Here is a 26,509-nt window from a genome sequence, read left to right on the forward strand (position 1 = left end):
AAAAACATATCATATCATATCATATCATACCGTATCATATCACATATCATCATAGATCATATCAAATCACATCATATCATCATATCATATCATATCATATATCACATATCATCATGCCATACCATACCATATCCTATCATATCATATCACATATCATCATATTATATTATATCATATCATATCATATCACAAAATCTAAACTAAAAATAAATAATTTCCAGCACGGTGCTAAACATCTCCATTGTACAGATCCATTGCTGGCTTGCATTAACAGTCTGTTGATGTTTCATACCTACATTGGCTCTCAGATGGGACTGCATGTCTGAGTGGCTCATGCAGAGCTAACGGCTCTCAGTCTGTGTCGTTCTTGCTGTTGCACATGCCCAATCTCCCATTTCAGATGGTACATACATGGGATAATACTCAAAAGTAGAGATGGCTCATTTTAATGTGTTATGATGCATTGTTTAAAATGTTTCTTTTGAAAGTTGTGGTACCAAATGGCAGGAATGGAATGGCCACCGTCGAAGAAAATGAATACGGACGTTAAAAAATAATCTGTTTCTATCTTTAATCATGGCAAGCATTGCACATTAAATGAAACTGAGACAGCATCAAGAGCTGTTTTAGTTTCATTTAAATGTACAGTGCTGTTTTAATGTAAAGGCATCAATACACTGTGTAGTCTCTGTAATTCTTAAGTCCCAACATAAACATGGCAACAGATTTATTTTGAATCTATTCTAGGGATGGGCTCATAAAAGAGTTTTCCCCACTGTATGTATCGTGTAGAAGTAGAATGCTGACCAAAGTTTACTTTACATAGTTTACACTCTAGAGGTGCTTTGCGTATTGCAAAAATTGGTTTATCCTCATATGAATCATGCCTAAGCAGGTTTTCCACATGTCATTTGTCTTACTATACACTTGTCTGAAAGGCAGAGGAAAATTGTTTGGCATCAAACCAGTGGGGACTGAAGAAAATGCCGGGATATGATTTTTAACCCTCACGGAGAATCATTTCAATTCAGTGACAATGGTTCTTATGAAACCATTCATTTTTAATATGGCCTTGGTGCAAGAAACACGTGTGCCAGACAAGTGCATTATCCAAATTAGCAGGTCACGACATCAATAACATTTTCTATGAAAAGGAGATGGAGTGAAGAGAATATTTTTGGCAATGACCTCAGCTCCTGACCTGAAGAATGAAATGAGATTTTGTCTTAAAGAGATTCATATCCAGGAATGAACAGGGTGTTGAGACCATAGCACTCAACAAGATTAAATCAGTTATTCTGCTGTGTGTGTGTGTGTGTGTGTGTGTGTGTGTGTGTGTGTGTGTGTGTGTGTGTGTGTGTGTGTGTGTGTGGTCTCTGGACAGGTAGATGATATGATATAGTAAATGGCATGGGTCTCACAATGACTAGAGAACATCTGTCAGTGTTTACCCTAATGTCCCTTGGCAGAGTCAGCGCTGCATCTGTGACCAGGACGAGTAAAGACAATCTGTTCGTCTATGAGACACTTTTTACTCTGCCGCTACTGGATGTTTGCCAGAAGTCATTCTACCATCACAACTGACAGAGCAGCACAGGTTACCAAACTGCCAATCAACAGACTAGGAGTGCTCTGTTGATATTGCATATTTCAGCACCATGGTCATCGTAACATCCCAAATGTCCCAAAGGTTGTAGGGCTTGCACTTTTACCAGGGAAGACTGGAATGCAACAGGGAAGCTCATGGGTTGGCTAAAGGTTTTTTTTTGTGGATATTTTTCCCCCTTTTTCTCCCCAATTGTATCTGGCCTACTCTTCTGAGCCATCCCCGGTCACTGCTCCACCTCCTCTGCTGATCCGGGAGGGCTGCAGACTACCGCGTCTCCTCCGATACATGGAGTTGCCAGCCGCTTCTTTTCACCTGATAGTGAGGAATTTCACCAGGGGGATGTAGCACGTGGGAAGATCACGCTATCCCCCCCAGTTCCCCCTCCTCCCCAAACAGGCACCCTGACCGATCAGAGGAGGCGCTAGTGCAGCAACCAGGACACATACCCACACCCATCTTCCCCCCTGCAGACACGACCAACTGTATCTGTAGGGATGCCCGACCAAACCGGAGGTAACATGAGGATTTGAACCAGCGATCCCCGTGTTGGTTGGCAACGGAATAGACTGCCACGCCACCTGGACCAAATTCTGGAAAATTTGGTATCTCATTACTCACCATGCACACACACATATGCACAATCCCCACTCCCCTGTCAAAGAACCTTCTTAATTTGTCTAACACTACCTCGGAGTAAAAAGGGCCATTGGTGGATTTTACTCTGCCTGGCCACCGATTGGGCTGCTAATGGCTTTTAGCCACCAACACACAAGATGGTAGAGAATTGGCGGAAAGAGCTGAGTCTTTAGAGTAGCAAGACATTAATATTTACAAGGCTTGCTCGGGGTCAGGGCAAAATGGATTGGGCCATCTTCAATAAAACATGATATCAACGCTGCTTCCTCACTTTCACCAGCTCTGTCCTACTCAGGCCAAAAAATGGATACGTAGTTAAGGCTCCATTATTAATCGTAGGGTTGATTTTGCCCATGTCATCTGTGTAAAAAGAGAGCAGCAGCCACGGGCGGTTTAATGGGAATGGTGTAATCCACTTTGCTCAGTCTGCAACAGAGATAAATCAATATACTAGAGTTATGGTTTCTTTGTGGGCTAAAACCTAGCAAAAACATGAAGAGTCTAGCGTTCGAGGGTGTAAAAGCTTTTATATGGAATACCTTTACCAGATATCAGTTTTTTTTTTACGATGCAGATATTAGAAGGTTATATTTATGGGTGCATGTAGTGAACCTTTGGTTTTGAAGGGGTCGTTGGTAAGAGTTTCAACAGAGAGATACAAAGATTTTCCATTATTCAAATCGGATGCAAATAAACTTCAAGGGGAGTTCATACTAGACCAGCTAAAAGCAACTCTGCAATACGGGTTTAGAGAAAACGATCTGCTATTTCAATCTGCAATATCCAAACTGGTCTCGTCTTGCTGAGATTCACTGTCCGGACTGTTGAATTTGCACTGAAAGGGTAAAGTGGAAAAGAAGCAGCTAGACAAGACGGCGGTTTTACCCAGGATGTCCAGCTGAGATGAACAGAGTGACAAGTGAAGACAAGTCAGGAGGTAGAGAAAAAAGAGATAGCTTTACTATAAAGAAGGCGTCTCTAGCAGAAGTTGCAACATCTCATCATACACGCAACGCATACACGGTGAATATATTAATATGCTATTTTTCTGTTGATTAGGTGTACCTTACAAAAGCTGTTATTTTGTGTGTAGAAGCAAGACTTTGACAAGCTGCTCAGATACACATAGTAAAAAGAAGAATGATAATTCATAAAAAAGCCAACAGCAAGTGACGAATCATTGAAAAAAAAAAAAAAAAATTAACCCCCACACAAGTTTCCATTTGCTAAATTCTCATGTGTGCCAGTGTGCCAGTAGAATCATTGCATCATTTTTTTTAAAAGAACAGAACATGTTTGTAAAAAGAAAAATACAGACATTTCTCCCTCATAAAAGGTGAGTGTGGAGTTCAGACAATTCAGACAGCAAAAAATAATAATGACAATAATTGAAGCGATGCTCAGCTCCATATGCACCACGAATCAATGCACACACAGACAAAAAAAAAAGAAAAAAGAAGACATTAGAAAGCACTGTGTATCAGCAAGTATGCATAATTCTCTTTTCTTTGTTGGATGGCCGTCTTACTAAAACCCCCACCCCCACTTGGGAAGGGGAAAAATCAGGCCATGAGCAGATAGGGGTGTAGCAGGTTTCCAGACTATCACAAAGAAAACATTGAGAAACTTCAAATCCAATTTCCAAACCCACCCAAGGAACTAGCTGAGAATTTAGCGGTCATTGGGTCGCAAGACTTCACCCATAGACAGTGTGCACCACCTCTGAGGACCTTCTCAGCCATGGTTATGAGGACCCAAAGGGGGTCCTCACATGCTGTGTTGTAGTACGACACTGTCTCTGCACCCCCGCCTTGTACGACCCCCTTCCCAAACACCAGTGTACTATCTGTGCCAGATTTCTTTGCATGGCTATAAAACTACAACCCCAAAGGTCACGCTAAGTAAAATAAAACACTGTGATCTGGAGAAAGAAGGGCAATAAAAAGAAATCCATTCATAACAGGGGAGTCACTGTTTTAACAATCAGATGTAGCTTTTTTTGGTTTGTTTCGTTTTTTGTTTTTTGAAAAAGGAAAAAATACCCAAAATAGTCACCTGTCACCTGGTGATGAAACAGCAGGTTTGTTGGGGAAAAGGCAATAAAGCGGGAAGGACAGAGCCCATACGGCCTCAGAGAGGAGGAGTCAAGAGATCACAATGTTATCACAGCGAAAGGGAATAAATTGTTTTCTAGTACCAGTAAATGCGAGTTTTTTGTGTTTTTTTTTTAACTTGGGCTTTAAAGAGGTGTGTGCAGAATGCTACAACAGTATATTTCAGGAGCACTTATGTCTTATTTACATAATAGAGAATCTAATGTATTCTTCTTGCACAACCTATATTCCAACCATGATCAAACAAGTGACCGGCCACATCCCATACAATATATTACAGACAATGTTAAAGCAAGGGGTAACATGGAGTGAGTGACGATTCCTGTTGCTTTTTTAGAGTGCAAAGGTTTTTCGAAGCTACATTACAAAGGTGCACGACGCTCTAAAAGACGTACCCATTGCATTTGCTTGGTGGATAATTTGTGACTCTTTCTTCCCTATCCTGATAAAGCAATTTTTTTTTCCAGAAATCAATCTTTAAATATTTACAAAGACAAAACATCCTGTTTTTTTTCTTTTTCAGAACCCAAATATACAGAATGTATACCAAATAAAACAGTGTCAATGTTAAATTTCCGCATTGTGTAAAAGTTACTTTATGTAAATTTGAAAAACAACATAGAATAACAACAACACAATATGAGTACTTAGAGGAGCAGCGAAATGGACAGACCCTTTTTTCCTTCAATAATGTATGACAACACAAAAACTTTGTTTACAGCAGAAAAGCCAGATGCCACAAATCTTTAAAACATGGTGTTGGATGCATCTCATCATCATAACCTGAGATGCCAGATTCACTTTGGCACGTTTCTGACGTGAACCAACAGTTAAGTAAGTCAAAATGCATGTACGACAATTAATAAATTAAGAACTAATATATTAATACCATCCTCATAATGTAATAAATAGAAAATATAAAATAAATATCTGAAATACAATGAGATCACCAACCGTTCAAATCAGATTTACCACAGGAGATTTTGATAGCAGAGTAGTAACCTGCAAGTTTGAGCGGCCTTCTAATGTGGTGAAACTAGTGAAACTGTTGAGCACGGTGGCTAAGAGCTTAGCCCTGTCAGCCCACACCATAGGACACACAGATAAACTACACTGGAGGACTTCAAGTGGTAAAGTGTGACCCCCGTGATCCTGAACTGGGTTAAGACAAAATGCAACTAAGCCTTCATTGGACGTTAACTATATATATAAATAAATACAATGACAAAAATATCCCGTTGTTTATTGTTAGTCCAAGAAAGAGACTAAAATGACCATAATAGGGCTCTTTTGAAAGGTCAACCTGCGTTTTCAGCATGGACAGTATACACTGAGCACGTCACAGGATTTCTAATTTCTTTTTCTCAGTTTTGACACTTTTACAGTTATACTGTCATTTTTTTTAATCTCTTTCTTATTAGAAGTTTAAAAGTTGGTTAACTACTTTCATCTCAGTGGTGAATACGACAGCAAATTATATATTCATGCTGGGAAAAAAAAATTCAACCACCCCCAGAATTTGACCTGGCCTAAACGCTGCCGTTTTTTTTCTTTCTGTGATTGTTCACGGCCCGACCTGCTAGCTGGTGATTTTATAAAACTACAGTGAAGGGAGGAGGTGTAGATCGAGCTTCAAGGATCACAGCCTGTAAGCTGATATGCTAACTGCGAAGAAGCATCCACATTGTGACCACTATGGATGGACAAAGACACTCTCTTTATCCGAGTATCTCAAGCAAAACGAATAGTCTCAATTGTCTCCCCTTTGTTTCTCCCACTAAGTTACTACACCATGCTTCATAATTATATGCATTATCTTTTTAAAATGTCATTTATAGTCATGTAGCAGAGCCTGGTGCTTTAAAAAGAAGTTTATGGGTTTTGCTAGCGGTGGCCATTTTGAATATCCACACTACCAGGTGAATTAAATGTAACAAATCATAACATCATGAAGGGTAATGTAATGATAGCATGTAATTAACCAATTTTCTTATTTCAACCCATGAGAACATTAAAAAACAAAAAGCAAAAGGTTAATTTCTACTGACCAGATAAAACCCACAAAAGTATGGAAGAGGTGATAGGTGCATAGTTTTGCAGGACACTAAAATGTGTGCCAGGACTGTTTACAGCATTTATTAAGATTCAATGATTCATCTACCAGCCATGACGGGAAAAAAAAAAACATCTTTCACTGTGGAAATATCAATATGATAAACATTTCTGCTAGCATCGGGTTGTGTTGGTGGTTGGAAGCTGACATGTTACAGGGGAGGGGATGGCCTTTGTGTGGACTTTACTGGGATGCTAGTGAGCAGCACAAAGGTGTGAGGGCTGTGGGTGTAATTGGGAAGAGAGCAGGAGAAACGCTGACAATGTTCAGAGCAGAAATAAACAAAAACAAAAAAATAAAAATCCTAGAGACACAAATAACTTGTGTTGTTGCCTCTATATTCCATATGCTGCCCCGAAGGCACACTTAAAGTCTGTGTGGGAAGGGCAGGCACAGCACAATGAAAACCTAGTACTGTTTATTGTTTCCACATTTTACCGCAAAAGGGCTAATTTCGCAGTGCCAGAAACAAAAAGATAAAGGCTAGGCTCTTGGTCTACTTCCATTTCCGTTCCTCTTGCTTATCTTAAGAGGAACGACTGCTCCTTTCCTTGTTAGTTGCAGCCTAAACAGTCATCAGACAGGCCCTGGTGTGTTTCTTGTGTGTATAATGTATTTCGCATAATAATACATTTATATATTATGTGTGTTTCTGTATCAATGTTGTGGTTGTGGTAAGTGCCCTCCAATCCCTAAGAGGGAGTCACTTAGTCCCCCCTGGCGGTGCGCTACGGGGCTATGCAAGGGAATAGATGGCATTGACGGGTGAAGTGGCCTCCGAGCTCTCGTTGCCCTCTGTTTCATCCTTGTCCTTTTTGACGGTATATTGGCCAATGAAAGATCCGTCTTCATTGAACTGACCATCCCCTCCTTCTCCATAGTCCACCAGGCTGTCGTCGCTTTCCTTCACGTTCCCATCCAGGGATGTCTGGCTGCCCTGCAGAGGCTTGTTGTCCTCATCACTACTGCAAAAGAGGATGAAGAAAATAAGGTCAAAGGTTAAAGCAGTCGGGAAGAAACCCCATAAGGTCAGCAGTGGTCATGTGACTTCACTGTCCCCATCAGTATGGATTAAAGGGTAAGTGGAGGTAAAGTGGGGTTTAGAAAATGATCAAGAGGAAATCGTACTAATTCCACGATATTCAATCGACATTTCTAACAGTGACGCTCAATTTGCTTAGTTGCATAGGCCTGTGTAAACTGAAAGTTGCTCTTCATGGTCTACGGTCATTGTTTTTTTTGCTTTTTTGTGTATGGTATAATAGTGACCCTGCCACTTGCAGCTTACAACTGTATGCACTGCAGTTTGCCGATCTGAAAAGCTCAACAATGTTTGACTTTTGTTGGACATGGTATGTATGCCCGTTCTTTTCAGCGGAGACGCACATGTACTGCCCTTTAAAAAGAAACCAACATATTTGCATACACATGCTTATGAAGAGGCCATAATCTGACATGAGGTCTAAGCAGGAAAAACTGCACACAAGTCTAAGAATGTGATAATTAGTGCAAAAAGTAACATGGCATCTGCTTGAACTCAATTCAGGGTATGGCTGTTTATCTCCTTACTCTAGAAATAGGCCGAGAAAACTTCATGCATTGGGAATCAGAGCTATCAACCAGCATTAGCTCTTCAGACTCGGGACAAGCCAGTTGCAAAACAGCAGAAAAGGCATTTCAAGAGCAAGGGGGATGATGCACAGTTCATCTCTTTAATGGTTATTTTCCACAGCAAAATTTGCAGTGGGGTATTTCCTTTCATTGTGAATTATTATGCATTGTGATTCATTTGTCAAGGTTCTTACACACTCGATATGTTCACCACCTATAGAAAAACAGGATCTAAATTGCAGTCTGAATGCAATGTTCCTGAAAATTGTCATGCTCCATGCTTCAAGTTGTTCTAAACAGACATGTTACTTAAAAGAAAAAAAAAGAAACCAGACATTAATCAGGAAGACAAACAGACAGTGAAGGATGCAATAGCCCAATCCAGCAAATCAAATCCCTGACAGAATCCAAGATTGAATCATTTTTATTATCTGTACCAATCTTTCTGATTAAAATAGAAGAGAAAGAGAGGAGAGACAAAGGAATTTAGATAGGAAAATGACAGACCCATTCAGAATGGACAAAGACAGAAAAGTGTATGATCAGGAGTTAAAACGAGTTTAGCGAAGATGAAACGAGTACAAGAGGTCAGAATAAATTGGATGACTGTGCAAGGAAAGGGGCCTCATATTTTACCCATTAATATACCATTCTTGGCGACCGAACTTAGTTGGTGAAAAAGGGCTCACTAATGAACATGTAAGCTATATGTTAAAGTGGAAAGCATTAAATACATTTTCAATCCTAATAATGTACAGACAGTGGCGCCCCCAGAAATTTTTCATAAGGGTGGCCAAATGGGGCCACTGAAAATCTTGGGGTGGCACACCAAAACCAAAAGCCATGACTGAATTTCGGGAATTCTGTGATGCTGTTGTAGTATACTGTATAGGCTAGTTGAAAACTGTCAATATGAGAGTTAAGAAAAATATTTAAATGAACAGCACCTAATGTAAAATATCAGATAGAAGCATATTCTGCATATGCGACTCGTGGCTGGGGGGGCCAGCGGGGGGGCCAGGGATAGTATCAGGGTGGCCGTGGCCACCCCTTGGGGGCGCCACTGTGTACAGGTGAACATGGCTGCTAGTGGGAGACAAGCTCAGGGGCAGATGTCCTTGTTCCATTCCATTCTATTTCATTCCATTATCCAAGCCGCTTATCCCAATTGGGGTTGCGGGATGCTGGAGCCTATCCCAGCAGTCATTGGGTGGTGGGCGGGGAGGCACCCTGAACAGGCCACCAGGCCATCTCAGGGCCGACCCATTCACACCTAGGGACAATTTAGTATGGCAAATTCACCTGACCTATATGTCTTTGGACTGTGGGAGGAAACTGGAGCACCCGGAGGAAACCCACGCAGACACAGGGAGAACATACAAACTCCACACAGATGACTACCTGGGATGACCCCTAAGGTTGGACAACCCCGGGGTTCGAACCCCGGGGTTGCTGTGAGGCGACCGCGCTAACCACTGTGCCACCGTACTGCCCCAGATGTCCTTATAAACCCTTAAATCCACTGTGTATTACTGTGCAACAAAAAAAGAGCAGCAAAGTAGCCAGCAAATATGACACTTGGTCCATGGGTCAATATCCTTTGAGCATCTCAGAGGTAAATCAGAGAAATCTTTTTGATCTCATTCCACTGAAATGCGTGCAGATTAGATCTCCGACAGCTAATTAAGAATATCTGGCCAAGAGGCAGTCTTTTTGAAAAGTTGCGCTTGTGTTGCATTTGCCAACCTTCTTTTGCTAACAACTTTGCACAAGCAATGTTGCCAGAGGGGCTACAAGAAAAGGGATTTTATTTCTATGACTTCAAAATGTCTTCAGAAATGAAAGGGGGGAGCAGAATCAGCAGCAATTCAATTATCTGATTAGTTGAAGGGAGAGCAAATGAGTAGAAAGGAACTTGGAGATGGGAATGAGTTTCAGATGACCTTCTTTTGCTGAACAAAAGACCGATCACCTTATGTAGCTTCTCATCCACGGAAGTTCATCAAAATAACTCTCAGAAAAACAATTGCATTAATATAGAGTTGTTAAGTAAATTAAAAGAAGGGTATTGTCTATCATGTTGCATTTTTCCTACGTCAATTTAAACCTGACTGGGTTGGTTAATATCTGTAAAAATGGAATAGATTTGTTACCAGTGAAGCACTGGATCAAACATGCTCTGAATTTGGTAACCAAAAAATCAGAAGGATATGTTTTTCTTTCTTCCTTTTTTAGCAAGTTTACATGGCTTTGAAGAGATATTAATCGATTAAACCCCACTGCAGATGAGTATCAGAAAATGCACATTACAGAACAAGATTAGGACTTGGATTGGATAAGGATTGAGTGGCGATGTAGGAGACTCTTCTCCCTTCATACCTTTCAAGAGACCTTTGGACCAATGAGAAAAGGAAAACCAGAAGGCAGACAGAGGACACAGATGTAAGGTGGGGTGAGAAGAACAGAAAGATGGATATGAAACAGAAATGAGTGGCACAAACACATACGGAATCAACAGACCCTGAGGAGGACATCTAACAATATAGGTTTGGGTAGATGGAGAACAACATTTGGATTTGGACTTCCATTTCTCAAGTGAGGGTATTGCTAAATAGAATAGATACTTCACAAAGTAAACAAATAGGAGACCAAAGCAAACAATAAACCCACAGTCTGCATGTTTCATTGAATAAAGTACAGTTGTACACTCATGTGTTGGACAGTGCATAGTAGCATAGCATGCATGCAGAGCTATCTAAAGGGGGAATTTCACATCTGAGCCTATAATAACACATGACAGAAATCAAGTAAAATACTCCGAGTCCTTTTACATGCAGGCAAGTAAAATGGTCCTCCAGTCTGAATTAATGCTGGCGAATTATTTCTCTGACACTGTAACTACTACATGCCTGACAAAGACAGAATGTAAAACCTATGGACACAACAAAGGTGAGCACAAAAGCAGTGTTTTCTCAGTTATGGAGATTTTTTTACGTCTTTAGATGGCAAGGAATTATCACCTGGTTCCACGCTTCAAAAATATGACAGGACAGCAGTTTTTTTTTTTAGCACATTATTAGTCTTTTTTCTTGCCCTTTGTCTTCCAGATGTTCTCCAGTTGCTCTTTTAGTCTTGACTTAATTCGTTGGGGGTGTCAAATCGGGCCAAATATAGACTATTTGCCCCTCCCTTACTTTCTGCAATCCAAATTGATTTCCCTCGTCACCTCCTACACCAGGTACCTGGTGGCTTACGCCTTTTAAATGTCAGCCGGTGGAGCAAAAACAAAGCAATTAACCTCTTGGGGTGAAAAACATGTTAGTGACTCACCTGGAACAAAGTGGTTCAAATCCTTGTACATCACACATCAGCTACTTTTCAGGATCACTACTTCTCCTGGTACCACTGTAATACTTGATCTGTGAAACACGTTTTTTTCTTCCTTTTTTTTAGCTTTTTTCTTCAGTTGGACAACTTTTTGTTCTTTTACAGGAAAAAGTTTGAAGCATGTTCTTCAGCTGCTCCCGTTAGGGGTCATGTTCTTCAGCTACTGACTAATCTTTATGCCACTTTGGGTTTACCAATGCCCAGATCAACATGTTAGACTATATTGATACTGATGGAGCTGTATTACTACTTTATTATTGAAACCTATATAAAAACCCTGTCTGCAGAACAAAGAATAAAATAACCCCCCCCCCCTTGTGATGGCCCTGCTCACAGGAGTTACAAATATAAACAAAGTTTATTTTACTCTCTCAGATTCAGACAACTCTGGGATAAATAACATTGTCTGAATCTGAAAGAGTAAAATAAACTTTGTTTGTAACTCCTGTGAGCAGGGCCATCACAAGGGGGGTGCGAGGACCTGCTCATTGACATGCATGCACATGAATCACAGTCACATGCACGTCGCTATTCTATTTCTACTACACCCGTAATCTCGGTGCAACCCCCCCCCCCATTTTTCTCCCCCAATTGTATCAGGCAAATTACCCCACTCTTCCAAGCCATCCCGGTCGCTGCTCCAACCCCTCTGCCGATCCAGGGAGGGCTGCAGACTACCACATGCCTCCTCCGATACATGTGGAGTCGCCAGCTGCTTCTTTTCACCTGACAGTGAAGAGTTTCGCCAGGGGGATGTAGCGCGTGGGAGGATCATGCTATTCAACCCAGTCCCCCCCACCAAACAGGCGCCCTGACTGATCACAGGAGGCACTAGTGCAGTGACCAGGACACATACCCACACCCAGCTTTCCACCCGCAGACACAGCCAATTGTGTCTGTAGGGATGCCCGACCAAGCCAGAGGTAACACGAGGATTCGAACTGGCGATCCTCGTTTTGATAGGCAACAGAAGAGACTGCTACACTACCTGTATGCCCACGCAAGACATTTTTAACAAAAAGAATAATACAGCATCATCTTGCACATAGTCTCAGCTATGACTTTTTTGCTATAAAAGTCTTTCAAAGGAAAAAAAAATCAAATGTGAAACTATTGGATTTTAATCATCAAGTCAGCTCAGCTGTCACTTTATTTTGGCATGTTCAAGTATGACAGTATGTTACAATTCAATATTTCAGGTCTATAGCCTACATCTCATTCAGATTTTAGTTTTATTTTTCAGACCGGTTGTTACACATAACCTACAGTCAGACACATGCATATAGCTATTCATGACAAATTTATCCAGCGACCCTCACAGTGACTTATGAAATTCTTCCTTCTTTTTAGTTTTTTTTCCCCTTTTCTCAGCACCAGACTTGTGTTTACGAAATCGGTTGCTCTTTCGTGCAACCAACATTGTTTCCCCTTCTCCTTCTTCCTCGCAGTGGACAGCGAGATGGAGCACGCACTACATAATGACGTAATATCAATATTTAAAAAAGACCTGAATAATTGTTAGATTTTTTTTTCATTTGACCTTGACTATGCATAATGGAATTGACACACAGGAACTTCATTTTAGATGCACACTGGGTCAAGAGCGGTCATATTTTTTTTTTAAATAAAAAAAACTGCAGGACTGCAGGCCAGGCGTGAGGCCCTGTGCGGTCGCACACTTCGCACAGCCCATGCGATGGTTCTGCCTATGAGAAGCGAGTGCTGATAATCTGTGGTTTTCAGCTGAGCTTTGAATGCTAATGTGCTCTTCACACATGAATCTATAAATCAGCCTGAGGCTAAACCAAGGCTATGATTAATACAACACATTTCTTCTTTAGCGCTAAAACTCCACACAGACCCAAACAATCCTGGCACCGGCTTTGCTGTGAAGTGGGTAGATAAAACCCATGCTCCTAATATAGTTCCCATACACGCCGGCCTGTTGTGAGTAATTGCTCAATTATGTTGTTTTATATAATGCAAATGTCAAATGCAACGAACGATGCATTACCTGGTCAATGAAAAACATTAATTTGGATATTCGGCCTATCTTGAGATGTAGCGATCACCTTAGTCTGAGCAAAAGCATGTTGATGTGTGAAGTATGATATTCAATTTATGAGAGCAAGCTTGAGATGAATGGGTTATAATGTAGTGACTGCCAAAGGAATCAAAAATATCTGAATTAAGGAGTTCACTCAGGTCAGGTTCATCACATGTAATGGAATTAAAAAATGGAGATGATGGGTAGGGAGCTCTTGAATCTCGTCTGCTGCGGATTGATTTTTTGACACCCCCAAGGAACCAAACCCTGGCACTCAGCAGCTGTATTCTGCCACCTTTGCTATCAAGATGTTCCACACCTCATTCTGGTTCTGTAAATTAGCCCTCAACTCAGCTTCTCAACTTGGGCTATTCAAATGCTACCCTAAAAACCAGTGACGGCAGTCTTGGTTGGTTTACCTCAAAAACAATAACTGCACACTTTATGCACACCCTACTGAATGTTGCCCCCTAAACACGGACTCCCTAACTTCTGCTTCTCCCACACTCGCCTTCACACCTTCCCCACTCTCAGAGGGAGCATCTGCCCCCCCCCCCGACATGCACAGGCCAAGAGGAATGCCGTGCCAAAACCAAAGTACCTGTTCTCGTTTTCGTTCTCATTTGCATTCCTGTCAGGGACAGACGACCCATTTCAGCATGGGGGAGAGAGAGGCAGTAGATATGAGGACAGAGGAGAGACAGAGGGTATAGACAGAAAAGGGGAAGAGGTAAAGGTAGGAGGAGATGGAGGTATCCACTGGATGACAATGCACATGCATTTTTACAGACACACCCTCATTAACACACACACGCACACACAGACAGATATAGAAGCACACAGTTGACCATAAGGATTAGTGTCTGCCAGGCATGAGGGCAGTGTTAGAATCAGAGAATATAAGCTTAGCAATGACCTCGTATGTAAGAAAGGAGGTAAACACTGTTATTTATACACACATTATTGATTAAATAAAATGGCAGCATCTCTCAAGGTGGAGATGGAGAAATCACCAATTTATAAGAATAGCATCATAGCCCCATTCAGGTGACTGTAAACTGTTCTCACGTGTATTTGAGATTACACTTGCACAATGATATAAGATTGCTTTTGTAGTTAAATGCCATTCTAGGCATTAATGTGTAAATCCTGCATCTGCAATTTTTGTTGCCATTTTATTGCTTTCTACTCATCTTAAACAAAATCATCATGGCATAAACACTCAGTGGTTTAATACATATTTTGGTATACAAGGTATCATTGTTATAAGTTGTATATTAGTATCTACAGCATATTCAGTATATATAAGATTTATTTACATTATATCTAAGACCCTGTCTGCTCATCACTGTGTTCAAATGTTTGGAATAAGATTAATGGGACACCTTCCAACACAGCCCAGGCATAATAATAATCACGTATTAAAAGGGATGTCACTCAATACCAAGTAGGATAGAGATTTAATTAAGGAACTGTGTTAGTGATTTGATGCTGCATTTGATCGATTAGAAAGTAAGATTTTGCCGTAGCAAGTTGGTTAAATTGTTAGCATTCTATATTGAAAGTGGACAGACAGAGAGACACAGAAACATCTCATTGTCCATAATCACTGGGACCTGGAAGGAGCAAAAAATACATCACTCACCAGCACAAACAGCACAAGAAAAAGAGGGCTTATCCAACCCCAAAATATCAGCCACTGTCAAGGATATTTACAGTATACGTTTATCAAATATAGATGTGATAAAGTTAAATGACTTTATGGTTAGGTACACCCCACAATCTCAGCGTGCAAAGAAAGGAATATCGCAACATTCGAAATTTTAATCCTCTTTCGTTTGACACCACACGAGAGAAAAATATGCAGAAAAACTACCAAAGTCCAGCTAAAACTAAAGCAACCATGTCGGGTCTGATATAGTTCCACGGTAGTCCATTTTGTTATACTTACTGGTAATCAAAGGATCCGTCCTGGTCTTTCTGATCCACTGGGTCCAAAGGGAGGTCTTTTTTATCTCGAACTGAGGAGATACAATATTAATACCTCATTAGTCTTCACCTGGCCATTTCTTCTTTTCTCTGTATCTAAAATTTAGTAGCACAGGTTAGTCTCAAGGTCCAGATAAAGGACAGGACATTACATAGAACCATAAAAGATCATGTTTTAAGAAAGAAGAAATATATGTTAATGTCTTACAAGGAGAAAACCAGGCCTGTCAACAATATCTCCACAGCTGGGATTGGTAGCGCGTAGTACTAAACTTTGTTAAAACCAAGATGATTTCATTTATACAGGCATTAAGCTGGCAAATAAACATATATAAGATTTCTTCACAACAGTTTGGAAAGTACCGACTCCTGCAGCCACCAAAATTTCACACCATCTAGGTCTCTTAAGTAATATTCTCATGGCATCATTATAAGCTACTTGAAGTCTCTGTAAATGGGCATTTTTGTAGTTTGACCACAAGTATGCGGTATAAAGTGGTGTACAATATGCTCTGACCAGAGACATCTTCACTCCATCTGTACACATGCTAAACTTGCATGAGAGAATGTTTGCTTCTGTATTCATCATGCGGCATTGCCTATACATATCATTGTCATATGTCTTTTGTTCTGTAATAAAAGGTCCAAGATATTTTACCTCATCACAGACACCAAGGTTATTATCAGACAATTTGAAATCAGGAAATTTTAGACATTTGTCCTCTTTGGTTCTACAGATCAAGACAACACTCTTACTGGCATTGCATTTGATATCATGTTCTACACCATACAAAGACGGAGTGAGGAGCTGCTTGGAGACCAGCGCTACAGGGACTAAGGACCACAAGATCATCTGCATACATAACATGGTTCACTAGAGAATTACCAATCATACATCCAGTGTTACAGGCCTTCAACTGCTTGGATAGATCATCAATACATAGATTAAACAGAACTGGGGACAAAAGTCCCCCTTGTCTGACCACACTGATAACCCCAAATGGGGCTGAGACACTATTCCCCCATTTTACTCGCATAGTCTGGTGGGAATACCAGCAAGCCAGAGTTCTCACAATACATTTGGGTAGCCCTCTTTGACTCAATTTAACAAACAACTTTCTACGATTAATACGACCAAAAGCTTTGGCGGTATCAATAAAACACATAAGAACTGATGAGTTTTGACCTCTACATTTGTTTACAATTTCCTTAAAGGCATACACAGGTCAGTGCCATGTTTAGCTTTAAAACCAAACTGGTTATCAGTGGAGTTAATAAACTCATTTAATCTATCCAGCAGTATTCTTTCTAGGACTACTGACAGTATGCTGGCTAAAGCTATGGGCCTGCACTTATCTAGGCTGCATACTTTTCCAGCTCTGTCCTTAATTACTGGCACTAACAAACCATCATCATCGGTGGTCACTTGGGGTCGAGTATGACCATCTTCCCTCTGGGCCCTCAGGTGGGTGTAGCAGCCGATCCTGAAGCCGCATAATGGGAGGATGCCTTGGCGTGAGAGCTTTTTATGTAGAGTGGCTGATGCGCCTGCAGCCACCACACGGTCCTTGGCAGGGGGTGGCCAGAGTCCAATGGCATGGAGAACCAAGAAGATTGGGGACCACCCTCTGTTGCAGCCTTCATCCACCTTCACTGCTGTTGTGAGCTAGAGACATCTTCTGCCAGTTCTGCTGTTGAGGTCTTTGTTGGCTTGCGCTTCACCTGGAATCTCCCCCTTGACCTATCCACTTTGGGTGACCCTACCAGTAGCTAAGCTCTGGACAGCATAGCTCTTGGGATCATTGGTACACATAAGCTTCTCTACCATGTCAAGGTGGCAATCCAGGAGAAGTAACTAACAGGCTAACTAACAGACCAGACAACACTGAGTCTGGTAACAAGTCATGAACCATAAAGCCAGTAAGACACACAGCAAGGAGAGGAGCTATCCTCGGACTGGCATATCTAAGGTATTCAGCAGTAACATGGTCTAGACCACTTGCTTCAATTATCAGTATCATTCTCAAGGGAAACCTGCAACCATGATAACGTGAACTGATTGCTAAAAAGTGTTAGTTGTTTAACATGTTAACCCGTCTCGACCTCTTTCCTAAGCCACTTTTAATTCCATTGTTCTGTTTTTACTGGGTACCATTACACTGGAGTAGTCCTTATGTGGCCTGTAATCACTAATTTTTAGTCCTTACTTTGATATATTTAAGTCAGTCACCTACCTAGAAGTTTTGGGAAACCCACAGGACAGCCACCACCTACACATTATAGAAACTGCAAAACATTAAAAGTGCTCTGCATTCTTTGCTTCTGAGATGACACTGTTAAAAATATCAGTAGACAAGTTTCACAGAGATGCTCTTGGGTTTTCGTTTTTTTTATATGAAAGTTAAATTTGATATTTAGAACAAAAAAAACACGTCTAAGAACTGTATAGTATATGTGCTTGGGTTAAGCCAAATAAAGGACTGTGGTATTAGTAAAATCATTAAAAAAATAAAGTGAAACTGTATTAATGCTGATGTTTGAATGGGCCTGTGTTTACGTTCTGCAGTTTGACGAGGTCAACAAGCATCATGAATCAGTTTCTCTTAAGCACTGTGTTGCCCGATTAGCTGTTTCTCAGCTCTGCATAATAAAAGTTATACCTTGACATTTGACTTCTGTTGCTTTCATTTTTTCTTTATTCCTTCACCAGAAACTTTTCACAAAGTGGTAAAAAAAACAAATTTGTTTATTATAAAAGTTAATAGAAAAACAGCTGGTAACATCACTAAGATTCCCCACATCAACTTGGCAATTAGGAAATGTTCCACTGTAATATTATAAGTCCTAAGTCACGATGAAAAGACTATAATACTAAATGTCAAAGGTACCCTTAAATCTTCATCAGCAGACTGTTCATGGGAATCAGTCCTCTGTATGAGGACTCACCTGGGTATTTGCCCCCTCGACTCCTCTTGATGAAGCAGACAATGAGAAGGATTAGTATGATGAGGGCAATGGCACACATGAGTCCAATGAACCAGCCCTGTGTGGCTATGTCAACCTGGTCCTTACTGTAGGCTGGAGATGTGCATGCACACACACACGCACATACACACACACACACACACACACACACACACACACACACACACACACACACACACACACACACACACACACACACACACAAATAGAGTGAGAGAACACAAAAAGAGAAAAGAATGAGGAATATGTGTTTTCTTGTCTGCAATGAATCACACACAATACTGCAGAATGCAACACATCGGAGCCATCATCTCATGACGTCTAACAGTGAATGCTGCCTGGAGGCGGACAGCTGTGTGGCAGCTTTTGTACAAAGGTTATCACATTTGACAGTAAGACGTCGTTTTCTTTTCTTCTACACAGCCTGAATATTAATTGAGAACAGGAAATGGAAAATTTTGGTTGATAACAGTGTGATTCAGGAATCTCATCAGTGTTTCTAAAAGGTTTTCAGTGATACCTGAACGTGCCATGAAGTCAACAAAACCTCTAAATTTGTACATACACAAGAAGGAATGTTTGTATTGACCGAGCAACAGACAACTGTAATATTAACAAATATTAGGAGACTGGTAAGACCTGTCAAAATTTGAGTGATGCTAATCAAGACAAGACTTCACAAAATGATCTTCACTCATTGTGCTTAACATAGTGCGTCTTGGTCCAGATGGAAAGACGGCAAGTATTACCCAGGTAGCAGATGTTGCTTACTCATAACCTCGATGAAATGAAAACCTGCAATCCCATAACGCATGATACAATAATACCCACTTACTCAATAGAACTGTTAAATAAATTCAGTAGCCCCCCCACCCACTACCAATTGCAGTAATAGCAAGCAACACTAAGCTAAACTGACATTTATATAATTTTAGATCAGACGAGCTACATCGCCTGATTATGAACCATTACAAACAGGTTCAATATAATATCATGTGGCTCTGCATCAGCCTTGAACCAAAATTAGCCAAATTTGCCAAAACAAGGATGCAGACTATTGCACAGAAAAAAAAGGACAAATAAGAAACTCAACCACAACAGTACCTCAACCAGCTGTCAGTGAGAATAATACTAGTAATAGCACAGAATTGCACCCAAAGTGGCATACCTGGCCATAATTAAACCCCATTTCAATTTCACCGGCCAGGTGTACTCTCACCTGCACTCATCTCAAAGGGGATATAGTTGCTGCTGACGCTGTGGTGCTCATGGGAGTATACTCTCAGACGGTACTTGGCACCTTTAATCAGATCCGCCACTTTAATGGGGGGCTGTTGTTTCACTGTTACATTTTTCACTGTCCCGTTGCCTTGGAGATATAAGAAAAGTGCCAATCACACTCGGGGGGGGGGGGGGGGGCTGCTTGCGACAGTTTATAGCTGAGTGTATTAACAAAAGTCACGGCAACATGATGCTTTGCGGGGAAATTTTTTATGTGTGATAGTAGGATTATTGAAGTAAATTGAGACTAATGACAATGCAGTGCCTTCTCACAGCCTGATGGCTACACCTCGTGTCAGTACAGGTGCATCCAAGAATGTGCGTTGAAAAATAGCTATTATAGTATGTAAGAGAGAAGCCCTTGGAGTTAGTTCAGCTAATACTTTCCATTTAATGTTTTCTTTTACAGCTCTGAAACTACATTTTCTCTCAGGGGCACAATGTTCTAGAGAAAACTAATCTCAAAAGAGGGGAGCTGGGAAGAGAAGGTATACTGGGCAATCATTCCTAAAGGCAACTACTGTACTGTGGATATCAAAGTTTTGCAAAAAATAAATGCCCCTGTGAATTAGTTGCCATGGGTCATACAACCTCGACTGTTTGGAATTTAAAGCTGGTTGTAGGGTAGCACAACATTGATTGTCTCAATTACCCACCAACCCTCAATCATCCCCATAAAGTATAAAAAAATAAGGTTGAAGCGCTGCATCTTTCCAGTAGAAAGACATATTGGTCATGACATGGCCGAGCTATGGGCATGACTCTGAAGTGATGGCCAAAGGAGGGTTGCTGACGCTACGTACCATGCAGTACAAACATAGACCTACCTAACATAAAGGATCTAATGGATCTAACATAATGAAATAGCGGACTAATTTAGTATTTTTGATGACTATGAATGAGCTCATAAAAAATCAAGTAATGTTTCATCTGAACTTTTAGGGGTTTTCTGTAATCTCACAAGCCAACTAAGATTCCCAGCCCTGATTACAGAAAATTGAAAGCCCACAGTGCATTGCTTATTCATCATTAGGAATAAAAACTTTGACCTACAATGAAAGCAAAAATGTTGCCCAAATATCAGTTTGTGTGCACATAATGGTGCAGCATAGCTAATGCAGCTCGCTGCAAGGGGCCAGGAAGTCCTGCATGTAACAAACTTCATTGCCTTAAAATTCACTGCCTTACCAAACCCCATTAAATCAAAAGAACAGCAAGTTCCAGCAATTCTATTTGTTTTTGTGTTGCTGAAGCACATGAAACCATCATAGTAGTGCAGCATGCAGAGACATCATGCAGATCTTTGTATCGTGACTGACGATCTACCAGTGAGCTAGATTACACGGCGCAAAGGTGGAGACCGCTGCAGCTGTTCATGCACATGCACTTTGCATGTGTGTCCACTTAAAGTGTGTGTGTGTGTGTGTGTGTGTGTGTGTGTGTGTGTGTGTGTGTATGTGTGTGTGTGTGTGTGTGTGTGCGTGTGCATGTGCATATGCAAACATGTGTCATATAGATGTAGTGACACCACATTTTCATTGGTCACATACTCTCATTTCCTTTCCTGCACCACAGGGCCATGGCACTTCTGCCAACCTTAACGTTATTGTGACACAGCTTCCTGTACTCCCGGGAAGCCCGGCATCAGGACGAAGGAGGGAGGGAACATGAAAGGATGATGGAGTGTGTGCCTGTGTGGGAGGGGTTCTGACAATATTCTTTACTCAAAGCTTTGAATTTGACCTCGAGGAAGGAGGCTGTAGGCTGTAAACGGCTGAGACCATTAGAACATTCTACCCTCTCCACCCTCTCTCACCCTTCACTCTCTCTCTCTTTCAATTCACAGCCAGACTGCCATTAGCTATTCAAGGCCTTGTGCTAAGTACATACATTAAAAATGCATCCTTCTCTCTGTCCTTCCTCTATAAAAGATCATCGATTATGGGTTGGTGAAATGTAATAATAGAGACCTGTTTGTTATAATACCCAGTCAAAACTCAGGGATTCGAGAGAAAGAGGTCTGATGTTAGTTCACTGATGTGTATCACAACTGTAGGCTTCAAGCTCATATGTCTGTCATCCAACAAGAGCAAGCTGTGATATCAGCTGAGGACAAGACGCACTCAAAACAGCCAGTCACCACAGCAAGCCAAACAAGCCCATCACAAAGCCAGTTCAACAGCCATTCAAAGCTGGGCGGGTGAATAAGAGTAGCCAACATAATCGGTGGACTCCATAGGAAGTTAGCAATGACATGACACTCATTTTTTTTTAAATCAGAGAGAAGGAGAGACAGAGAAAGAGTGTGCAATAGAGCAAATGAGAGAATGAGACTCAAAATGAGGTATCAACCATAATATGGGATTTCATCAACCCCTCCAATGAAAGGGGGGTGATGAAGCTCATCAATAACTGCAATTGCCACTACAGTAAAAGCCATGACCAAGAGTTTTACACATCTCTTGGGTAAAGGGTTATTCTAAGGCAATTGTGGAGGAACACACCATTTTCATAAACTTTCTGCATCAAAAACAAAATGAACTCATCTTTCCCGTTCCTCTCCCTTTTCATTCTGATACTCTATCTTTGTCTCACTAAAACAAGATTATTTCATTCCATTACTTGCCAAGTTTTCTGACCACAAGACTGTCTAAAACAATCCTCTGTAACAACTGTAGTATGTAAGAGATCAGTAAGATGAGGGAAGGGCACTTTTCAGCAAAACCTTTGAGCAGGGAATTTTAGACTCACAAAAACTGCCACCCATTACACTCATCATATAATAAAAAATACCAAAAAAAAAAATAGACAAGTGTTTTGTTTTGTTTTTTGCTGAAAAGGCTGCTGCATAACTCTTTCTGCAATTTCTGCAGCTACAGAGCTAGCAAGATGCTAATCAGAATTATTTTGGTAACACAATCATGTTTTATACTGAGCCACCATGAAAACATTGTTTGGTAAGAAAATTACATTCTGTCCAAAAGGGAGTTGTGTGAATGAAGCTGATGAGTTTTCACACCAGAAAAAGTGTAACTTTGGAGAATGGAGAGGAGAGCTGACGTAAATTGATCTGGGTTTCTTTCATCATCCAGTCATTGCAGCAATTCCTCCACCTCCAATAAGACGAGGTTAACAAAGGCTCCTCTCATAAAACCTGGTAGGCTGACACAAAAAGATTAAACAAATCTAGCTTTTGTCAAGCTTTGGATAACCCTACATATGAAACGATAAGGTTTCATATAAGGCTCCTTCTTATAAACTAAGCAGCTGGAAACTGTCAAAGTTAGGAACTGTTTAAAAGTTGAAGAATGGTAGAACCCAAGCCAGACCCAGAGGGACACAGCTCATAAAATATCCAGGGTTTTCTATACGCATTTTCCAACCTCTAAAAGCCACCAAAACGTTTATATGATTTCTTCTTCTTTTTTTGGACAAAAATTGTCTTCTCTAAACTGGATATCCCTGTTGTTCTCCTCTGTGTGCGAGTATCTCACCATAAATCACTCTGTATTTCACCAACTTTATATAAAACTGTGCACCAATTTCTGACTCTGTGACAACTCAGCTGTGGTTTTAAAATTTGGTAATGCAAGGTGCATTGCAAACATGAGCCCGCAGGTTTTTTTCTGGTTTCTTACTGTCCAGTGTGAACTCTAGCACAAACTCGCTGCTGCCGGTCGGGAAGCTGTGATTCCAGTTGACATTAGCGTAGTTACTGTTAGGCTCCACCGTCACATTCCAGATCTCCAGCACAGAGGCAACTATACAAGGGTTAGGGGTAAGGGGTCAAAGGTCAATGGGTCAGGGGCAGAGAGGGCACAGTTAGGGGGCAACCACACACAAGGCTCGACGTAAAGGCCTATTCATGGTGCATGATTCCTTTACACTAATGGAGCATCCTAAATGAACAGTTCGGGGTCAATTCCATTGTTGGTCTACTCAAATATAACTGTTTCATGGGCTAAAAACTCACCCTGAGTAAAGTTCAAGAGGATTTTTCAACTCATGAACACTTAAAGGGAAAAAAAATTCACAGTGTTCAACATTATCTCTCTCTCTCTCTCTATTTGAATACATATCCATCTGTCCATTATCCAAACTGCTTATCCTGCTCTCAGGATATATATATACTTTTTTTTTAAGAATAACACTCCAATAGCAGCCATAATACTGAGCAGCCGTCTGTGTAGGTCTATGAAATGCTGTCCACCTGCAGTGTCACTGGTGGATAATCTGTGAATGTGTAAATGTACTTCGTGGTTTACCAGCAGGCTGTGTTCTATTGCTATTCACATTTTTGCATTTTCCTGTGTGTAGAAAAAAAATCTATGTAGTATTTTTATTCATAATTTCTTACACAAGGTAGCACACCTTTTCTGTTCAATTTCAACAGGCGTTTCAGAGACACAGAAGACTATTCAGTATTGTTGATGGAGTGTTGATAGACAGACAGACAGACAGACAGACAGACAGATCGAGAGAGAGAGAGAGAGAGAGAGAGAGAGAGAGAGAGAGAGAGAGAGAGAGAGAGAGAGAGAGAGAGAGAGAGAAAGAGTGTGATAGACAGACAGAAAAAGATATAGATAGATAGATAGATAGATAGATAGATAGATAGATAGATAGATAGATAGATAGATAGATAGATAGATAGATAGATAGAGAATGTTGGAAATTGTGATTGTTCATTGTTTCTCTTTATTATATAATGCTTATCTCTGGTTAAGAGCAGACTGGAATGGAAACTGAACCTAAACCAGTAGAAAATAGTGACCTCTGTCACAAGCACATCTACATTCACTCAGATAGGATGCCCTGATATGCTATTGGAACCTTTTTTTTTTGTATCGCTTAGCCTTGGCTGTAAAAGGGTTCTCTTTGCAAGCACCTTACAGTGATCAAAATAAACCATTTTCAGAAAGCTGGGATTCTTACTTCCTGACCAATGGATTGAATTGCTGGCTGCATTTTGATATTCTGAAATAATGCCTTTCTATCTGTACAGCATATCAGAACGCAGCCTCTAAACTACATCCTCAATTTGTCAGGTGGGAGAATGTGCTGTATGATCTTTTCATATCAAATGAGATTAAAACTGGGGGCGGGGGGGAGTAATACCAGAAAACATATCTTTCACACACATCTCATTCAAGTCTTTAGGACATGAAAGGTCCATTCCTTCAAGTAAAACACATTGAAAAGCATAATGGGACAATAGCATGTACCCAACACATTCTGATCAATTTGCTTGGTGGGGACCAACTCCGGCGGAGTGGTGGTGGCGGTAGTGGTTGCCTCGGTTGTTGTTGTTGAGGCTGTGGTGGTGGTGGTAGTAGTAGCCGTAGTAGCAGTAGTTGAGGTACTAATGGTTGTAGGAGCGATGGTAGTAGGAGGAAGAGAAACAAGAGGAGGAGGAGTAGGAGCAAAAGTTGAAGACACGGAGGCGTCGGTAAACTCGACTACAAGGGAATGAGGAAGGGAAGAGAGCAGAGGATTAAAGACAAAGCAGCAGGAAATCAAACCGGTGGATAGACAATGAAACTGACCACCAGAAACACAGAAGACTTAATGAAACAGTAAGCTCGGCAAATATCAGTATATATGATGCAACTGACCAACTGTTCACAATTCAGCGTATAATTACACTTCCCATATGAGTGAAGGTGACTGCAGCAGTCACCTTCTTCTCCACCTTCTACTTTTGATTTATCCGTTAGTAATTTGCTATCACTTGATCCATAACAGAAAAATTCAGTATCCATGTTTACTTCTTTATACACTGAGATATCAGTGACACCTAGGGGTCAAACCCCAGTATTACAGAAGGCTCAGAGCATCCCATTTTCATCATTTTTAACTGATGATTTCCCACTATAATGTTGATCAGCTTGAAAAGCTTTCTTTTAATATAGACTGGAACAACACTTCTGTTGTTCATTTACAACATCATGGAGTCTTTCCGGGGAAATTTCGTATAAATGCAGATTTTCCAGTTTAAAGGTGCTTCGAGGAGTTTTGGCTTTTTTGTTGACTTTGCGGGCCTCTGTGGACAAGAGATAGTATTTCATGGAAAGTGACTTTATTCTGCATAACTCTTTTTTACAAAGATCAACATTCACCCTCTGGTAGCTCTTACATATGTTTTGAAAACCAAACAAACAAACTGGTTTTTACAAGATATACAGCCATGAGGTAATATATTTCTTATTGTATGTATCCTGTTGGTATGCCGACACCTCCCCCCCCCCCATTTCATCAGCTTTCACGGGGAATCCGAACCGAATTGTTACATAGCAAAAGCCATTCTTCTCGTTGATAGTCTCGTTTGATTACGTCATCCATATAGAGGTGCCAAAATTAAATTGAAACTGATAGATAATCAGGGGAAAAACTCCTCGTAGCTGCTTTAAACAGAATTACGTTGATGTGGATGGCCAGCTAGTGAGGGGGTCCCACAAATAATGACATGCAGTTTAACAAACCTCCAACACAGCTAATATACTAGTGTCATCAGGTTGGAGGCCGGACATGCACCAAGCCAGCCAAGAAAGCTCACCCGCTGACCATGTGGTAGGAGGAGGAGGTCAGAGCAAAAAGGCATACTTAAAACCATCAAAATTTAAGAACCTCCAGGTCTAGAATTGTATGTCCATCAAAAGCTTAGCCAGTGGCAGCTTTGATTAAAAGACCAACAGCGCCACCTTTTGGTGGGGGTTTCAGCCTTAAGACCAGAGCTACCT

General features: G+C 40.9%; 1 protein-coding gene across 1 annotated transcript in view; it reads right to left on the reverse strand.

The window, feature by feature from the left end:
• Positions 1 to 3,194: 3,194 nt before the first annotated feature.
• The window catches only part of nfasca (neurofascin homolog (chicken) a), a 136,584-nt gene continuing 113,269 nt past the window's right edge, over positions 3,195 to 26,509 (reverse strand). The window contains exons 27-30 of the mRNA XM_056274992.1: positions 18,453 to 18,584; positions 15,469 to 15,538; positions 14,119 to 14,172; positions 3,195 to 7,437 (exon numbers count right to left, since the gene is read on the reverse strand). Of these exons, the coding sequence (XP_056130967.1) occupies positions 7,209 to 7,437; positions 14,119 to 14,172; positions 15,469 to 15,538; positions 18,453 to 18,584 (485 nt within the window). The 3' untranslated portion in view covers positions 3,195 to 7,208. The remainder of the gene's footprint in view (positions 7,438 to 14,118; positions 14,173 to 15,468; positions 15,539 to 18,452; positions 18,585 to 26,509) is intronic.

The sequence above is a fragment of the Lampris incognitus genome, chromosome 2 (assembly GCF_029633865.1).
Source record: "Lampris incognitus isolate fLamInc1 chromosome 2, fLamInc1.hap2, whole genome shotgun sequence".
Classification (NCBI taxonomy): Eukaryota; Metazoa; Chordata; class Actinopteri; order Lampriformes; family Lampridae; genus Lampris; species Lampris incognitus.